Genomic DNA, 7,500 nt, shown 5'->3' on the forward strand with positions numbered 1-7,500 from the left:
TCTGTTCAATGTCAGATTACTGGGGGTTCAGGTAGATGGTCTTATAGCTCACGAGGTTCTTAACGAGAAAAAGGTTGGAAACCTCTGTTGTAGAAGATGCTAATGGAGACGGGACGTCGAACGAAATGCTTGGAGTGCAGAGCAGCAGTTTTTTGTTGAAGCGGCCTTTGGAACATTTCTGCGCCTCATCTCGACCGTACATACTTTCTAAAGCAGGGATTCTCAATCTTTTTCTCATTAAGAATCCCATGAGTTATAAGACCATCTACCCGAACTCCCGTAATCTGCCATGGAATGGAATTTTAATTTAGTGACTGACACTATCTCAATATGCAATTGTACTGCAAAGGATATGTATTCATTAGATTAGCCATCTAAGTACCCCTGGAATGTTAATGTAGTGACTGGCACCAGCTCATTATGCAATGATACTGCAAAGGGTATTATTAGATCAGCCATCTTAGTATCTCTGCAAATCTTCTTGTGAACCTCTGGGGGGTTCGCGAACCCAAGACCGAGAACTCTTGTTCTAGGCTTAAGTCAATGTTCCTCATATAAAAAAAAAAAAAGTTGAAGAACACTAGTCAGAGCTCTTCATTTTCTTGCAGCAATGACACAAGCAAGAGCTTAGAATGGTGGTAAGGAACTTCTTAGGGAACAAGACAGCGGACAACTTTCAAGAGAGTATGGAAGAGCTGCTCTTGAGTTTATGAACATTTGTAGACAGAATGAGTGTAAGGTTCACTACTTATACAGACACTTGGACGCGTTTCCAGAGAACCTGGGAAAAGTGAACAAGGAGCAAAGGAAACGCTTTCATCAAGAAATTAAAGTAATAGAGGAACGTTACTAAGGCTGATGGAAGGGGAACATGATGCCAGACTACTGCTGGTGTTTAAATGAGAGACATTCCAGAAGCTGTGCATGAGAGATCAGCCAAGAAGAGGAAGTTAGTATAGCTGCAACTTTATTTCAATACAAGCAATATTTGTAACGTGCATTAGATTTCTTTTCCTCACATTTCAATGTTTCATTTAGTTATTACATGGACCTACATTAACAATGATTGGTCTTGTAAAAGTGTCATATGGTAAGAGTGTATATCTCAAAAACCTGATGTGATAGACAAAAACCAAAGTCACATTTGAACTCTGCATCCTAAAACAAATTTAAAATTCTTGTGCCAGAAGAATTGTTTTGACCGGTGTAATGATAAGTGCATGAACAAATACACAAATAATTAATAGAATTTGTGGGCATCTTGGCGTTTGCTCTTTAACTGTAGCGTATCTTGGTAACACGGAACGCTTTCATGACTTTGTTGCTGTGGTAATTATGGCAATACCGTCCATCTTGTTTCCTTGATGTGTGTATAGACCGTTTTTAGATCGGTATTCTGAAATGCATTCTCTCTCTCTCTCTCTCTCTCTCTCTCTCTCTCTCTCTCTCTCTCTCTCTCTCTCTCTCTTTCTGTCTCAACACGACTATTTTTAAAGGATTGTTTCTCAAAAAGTGTTTCTACTGTTGATAACGTAGGAACCATGTTAATATATTAATGGAATCGTAAAAATCATCCTTTTAGAACCCGTGTCACTTCAAATGGAGCCTTTTGACTGTAGTGGAGGTGCAGCGCAGAAGTGTTTCAGAGAGAGAGAGAGAGAGAGAGAGAGAGAGAGGGTGGAGGGAAAGCATACTGGATCTTATGATGGTGATATTGGCGATGTCTTTTAGGCATAACACCCTTCCTGACTGAAGACTACTCACCAAGCTCCTTTGTCAGGCTACATAATAAGGACTATGGTGTGCTACGGTGACTGTATAACTGAGCGATGTTAGTTCACCGGATTTTTTTTTGTAAGAGCGTTACCAATACCATCTGTTTCCTTATTTTTTTGTATCATGCATGAAGCTAAACTTTTTCCCTCACTGATTCTATGGAAGTGAAAATTTTCATAAGTTTATTTTCTTAAAGGTATGGGAGGTGAAAGGAATGGAATAGGAGGAGAACAAGCATGCATGGGTTATTGTTTCAATGCAGCGACTTGTCATGTACTTGTCTAGCTGTGTTAGTGAGCTGCTTGTTAGTGTGGTTCTTTACGACTAATGTGGGTGTGTTAGTGTGTCTGGTTTAGTGTATATTGGTGTATGTATGCTTGTGAGTGGTTGGGGGGTATTAGTGTGGTGTTAGTGTTTATATGCTAATGTGGCTGGGTAAGTATAGGCCTGTTTTTGAGGATATGTTCCTGTGTATGTGTTAGTATGTTTGTTTACTTTGCAGTGTGAGCGTGGGTGTTCGTGTGTTATGGTGGGGAAGTAGTGCAACAGTGCACTTGTGTTTCGTGGTGGGAGGGAGGGTGGAGGAACGGGTGTTGTGGTGATGACCTATCAGGTGTGAGAAGGACCAGGTAGTGCCATGGCCAGGTGTGCTGGAAGCTGAGGGTGTGCCATGGCCAGGTGTGCTGAAAGCTGAGGGTGTGCCATGGCCAGGTGTGCTGGAAGCTGAGGGTGTGCCATGGCCAGGTGTGCTGGAAGCTGAGGGTGTGCCATGGCCATGTGTAAGGAGAGCCAAGAAGTGCCACGACCATGTGTGGGAAACAAGGAGTGCCATATCCTAAAGTGGGGATGGTCAAAAGTGTCATGACCAGATGCGAGATAAGTATGGCAATGGAAGTGTGGGGGGAGGGAGTGATGGGAAGGGGCGGAGATCGGACAGGTAGAGGGGCGGAGAGGGGGAGGGATGAGGCGGCGGCTGCGGCGACGGCAGCAAGGTAGGCCCGGTGGTGGCGGCTGCCGCGCCGCGTGTCTCGCTCAGTGTGGGTTTGGAACGATGTCTGAGTGCACGGCCCCGCGCTGCCTCCACCAGAAACGGCACATTCGGCGGGAGCTCCTTCGATGGTCACGGAACACCACTCTGCTCCTAGGTAGGCCCTACTACCTCCATGTGTTCCCCTTCTCCTGTCCATCCCCAGCCTCTCGCCTGGCCTCCTCCAGCGGCAGGAGAGGCAGTGTGGCACTCCTCCAGGCCACGGCCGGGCCAGTTCCCGCCTGTCATCGCTCCATACGCGCCGCTCTTTTAAAGGTGTTTTACTAGCCAAACTTGAGTGTTGTGTGTCACGTGAAGTATGGTGTGGGACCCAGCTCCCATGACCCGTACAGGGCAGCGGTACCCCGTGAGCCGCGCCGTGGGACAGGGCCAGTGTGGTGCCACCTGAGTCAGGGAGGGCAGCAGCAGGTGTCGCCCGGGGCCTCCACGGTTGTCATGACACCGAGCCACCTGTGGATCTTTACCTCGCTGATCAACCCGAGCGGTGGCGTGTGCTGGCGGTGGGGCGGTGGGGCGGGAGGTGGCGGTGGTGGTAGTGGGCTGCGGAGCCGCGGCCTCACGTGGGGGCGCCGCGTCGGGGGCGGGATTAGCGGTGGCACCTACTGAGGAGCGCTCACGTGGGGCAGTGGCAGGCTCTTCTTCACCGTGGCACTGCAATACTTGTTGTGTAGCGGCTGGTGATTGATCACCTGTGGCATTACCTGCATATGCTGCGCGCCTCCCCTGAGCACAGTGCCGCGTTGCGGTGCCTCCTCAGGGCTGGCGGCTCGGGGCCCCGACACTCTCAACACTAATTCCATCCACGACACAATGTATTTATGACGACACACTGACGTCAACACCACCACCACCACCACCATCATCACTACCACCACTATCACTAATCACTATCACCACCACCACCACCACCACTCCCACAAACACGGAATGGTAAAGCAGAAAAAAGACCTATTCCAACAAAACCAGATGTATGTTTTAGGCAATATCATACAGGAGGTAGTACAAGCAGGCTAGAGGGACTCAGGCTGGTGGTTGGTGAGGGTGGGGGGAGAAGCATTTTCCTTGTAGCAAGAGACACGATCTGTGATGCTGGTGATGGCGATTTATTGCCCTTTTGTGTCAGGTCGCAGAGTTGGGGAAAGAGGAGGAGGAGGGCGTTTTGAGAGGAGGGGGAGAGGCAGTGGTAGCAGAAGCAGCACCAGGGGTTGAACAAGTCTTATTTGACCTAACTTTCGTATGCTTCTTAGTGTGTGTGTGTGTGTGTGTGTGTGTAGCCCATCCGTCTGTCTGTCTGTGTTATTATTTATGGGTTGCTTAGAACAATAATGGTAATGGTTCTTTTTGCCAATCTTTCTGCTATGTATGAATGTATGTTTGTATGCATGTGTTTCTTACTGACAGCTTTCCTTTTTGCACATCTCCCTATGGTGCTCCAATTCTTTCTGATGACAGCATAAATATTTCAACACGCGAAAATAATAGATAGTTGTTTCGTATTCAAGTATTCATTAAGGGGATTCTGTGAAATTCTGACACCAGTCCGTTATTATTATTAAGAAATCGCAGCGTTTGATATTTTTGTTCGTTGGTGTTTATTGAATTTTGTTTCTAAGTCATTCCAAATACTGTATGTACAACCATGATGAATTGTATTTCCTTCTATCTATTTTTATTTAATCTAGTTTGTTGTTGTTATTGTTATTATTGTTATCATTATTATTATTATTATTATTATTATTGTTGTTGTTGTTGTTGTTGATACTGTTGTTGCTTATTTATTTGTTTAGTCTTTTTGTGCGTTTTGTAGACAATGAGGTATCTTATATCCTTCTATCTTTCCATCTATCAAGAGAGAGAGAGAGAGAGAGAGAGAGAGAGAGAGAGAGAGAGAGAGAGAGAGAGAGAGAGTACAATGAACAGACTTGGATAACCTAAAGATGATGATGAAGAAAGTGTTGCGTCGTGGTGGTAATGTAACACTGGTCTGGCTGAGGCTGCCTTGATCCATCGGAAGTGTCACTGAACTGTCACGTGGTACTGTACACCTTTCCTAATTACCAATAGAGAGAGAGAGAGAGAGAGAGAGAGAGAGAGAGAGAGAGAGAGAGAGAGAGAGATCTTTACTTGTTCTACAGCCGCATCTAGTCTTTGAGCTGGGAAGAAATTGCATAACGTAGTCTTTCATAGCTAATTTCTTTTTAGTAGATGCTTATAAAAACGTCACGCATTGCTTCTGGTACTGCTAATTGTTTCGCTTGTCAGTGAAGGAGACTCTACTCATCCTTAGCTAACATGCAAAACAGTATAGAAATTATATGAAACAAGGGGGACAAAGACATAGAAAAAGAAGTAAACATCTCTTTCAGTGACAATTTTCAAAGGCTTCAGAGATGATCTGTCTGGTTTCTTTGTGTGTGTTTTAGATTGATGGCACAGAGGAATCTCCCGAAATTCGCAGTAACTGATACTCGACCCTGTTAAAAATGTACACTTCCTTCTAAGGTATTGCAGGAATCACCAATAACTTACACTAAAGCCTATTAGAAGGGCAAGAGAGAGAGAGAGAGAGAGAGAGAGAGAGAGAGAGAGAGAGAGAGAGAGAGAGAGAGAGTATAAGTAAAATTTCTTTTGCTCTTAAGACTACATAATTACTAAATTGTTGAAGTCCGGGTGGCTTCTTGGAATATATAAAATTTCATTGTGCACTCTAATTCAGAATCGTACCAGACTAGATCACTTCTAGACTCGAGAAATGTTAGTAAGCACACCACACTGATCTTAAGACACTAAACTTAATAATCTTTTTCTGCAGCCTCTTTCAGGTTTATTATGTTTTCGCTGTTCATTTCTAGTTTTCTACATAAGGTTCTGTGTTATACCTCCTCTCTACTTAACCCTCTGGCTCATCATCGCCCTGCCTCATTTTCACTATCCATTCTCTTGTCTATTATTCTTTTGCTGGGGTGTTGCTTATTCCTTTCGATAAATGTGTCCCATTCAAACCGTGAGAGTAGCGTCAAGCAGTCTTTCCCTAAATAAGAACATAAGACACCCTTTGCAATCAGAGGGCGAAAAAGCCTTAGAAGAAGAAAGTAAATGCGTAAAAGGTTGCTGTGGGTATTCATGGAAGAAAAAAGGTCAACAGTGAGAGGTTTAGTAAGTTCGCAGTATACAGTTCGCAAAGGCACTACTGAACAGCACAGAAGGTGATCGCGTGGTTCAAAATTTTCTCCCGTAGTCGTAATCCTAGTTTAGTTTAGTAGAAATAATAGTAAAAGTAATAAAATTCATGCCCTTTGAGGTATAGATTTCTCCAGAAAATGTAATTCTTCCGAAAAACGTGCATATAAAAGAAAGAAAAAATGAGTGATTGAATTAGTGACATATAATCTTTCCTAAATCCTATCCCCTTTTTATGTAATAGACTAATTTAGGAAAACAAAAAGGTTATTTAAAAGCAAAGCCCACAAAAGGTGTGTCAGTCCCAAAGGTGTGGTCAAAATGCTTATCCAAAATTTAAGGATGTGTGTTTTGAAACCGCCCTTTTGATACAGTTCAAATCAAAGGCAGGAGGAAATACAGAGGCAGGCCATACTGATGTAAAATGCCATGTCCATTTCTTCACTGAGCATTCTTGGTTGTGGTTTTGCTTTGTTGATCGTTCTCTGGCTTGTAAATTAAACACTTAGATCAGAACTGTCCTCAAAGGTTGCACAGATGACCAGTCGGGATCTTGAACATGTTTTCATTGATAATACAGAATCCTTGTTTATCTATCACAAGAATCAGGGAAAAAGGAAACTCGTATTAACTTACATTACAGCCGGTATTAAGGTCATAATCCTTGTTTATTTATCACAACAACCACAAAAATACTCTCGAAAACCAGTATAATTTACACTCGAGCCTGTTAGAAGTGCAGAATCCTTGTTAAACCATCATAAGAACCATTCAAATAGTTTAAGCTATAGCCTGTTAAAAAATTAGAAAATGTGAAGATAAGACGCCGAACCACTAGAGAAGATAGACTTTGGTAGCATAAACCCAGAGGCGGAGGAGGCGTTAGAGGGTCCGTCAGTTAAGCAAGGCGTGACGAACAGCGGACGTGTGCGGGAGAGGACGGGGCCGCTTCCACATTGTACATAGCTTGGTTTGTCGGGGCGGGATCGACTTTGACGACTGGCTAGTCCGAATTTTCCCTAGTGTTTTGAATACTTGAAGGGAATTGGGAGTGTGTGACCGTAACTCGCCCTGATAGTTTCCTTCTTCAGTTGTCCTTTTGTATCTAGGTACTGGTAAATATGTACTATTAGTGTTGCTTCCGCTACTACTGCTATTACAATTACTGCTACTGCTACTGCTCCTGCTACTACTTCTACTACTACTACTACTACTACTACTACTACTACTACTACTACTACTACTACTACTACTACTACAAATAGTAGCACTACTATTGCTACTACTATTTCTTCTGATGTTGCCGTTACTACTACTGCTGTTACCTCTACTATTTTACTTCCTCCTCTTCCCTCTCCTCTTTTTCCTCCTCCTCCTCCTATTAGTATTACATCATCGGTTAGTGATTTTTTGGCCGTGCTCTGAAAATGAGTTACTTAAGATGAGGTTAGGTTAGCCAAGGTTAGGTTGCCTTGTGTCCAGGCTAGCGGGCTTCT

The 7,500-nt window shown here is 43.7% G+C and overlaps 1 protein-coding gene across 1 annotated transcript in view; it reads left to right on the forward strand.

Annotated features, from left to right (window-relative positions):
- Positions 1-2,715: 2,715 nt before the first annotated feature.
- LOC123509497 (mucin-5AC-like) overlaps positions 2,716-7,500 on the forward strand; it is a 118,484-nt gene continuing 113,699 nt past the window's right edge. The window contains exon 1 of the mRNA XM_045263814.1: positions 2,716-2,921. Coding sequence (XP_045119749.1) covers positions 2,738-2,921 — 184 coding nt within the window. The 5' untranslated portion in view covers positions 2,716-2,737. The remainder of the gene's footprint in view (positions 2,922-7,500) is intronic.

Source organism: Portunus trituberculatus, chromosome 27, assembly GCF_017591435.1.
Source record: "Portunus trituberculatus isolate SZX2019 chromosome 27, ASM1759143v1, whole genome shotgun sequence".
Classification (NCBI taxonomy): Eukaryota; Metazoa; Arthropoda; class Malacostraca; order Decapoda; family Portunidae; genus Portunus; species Portunus trituberculatus.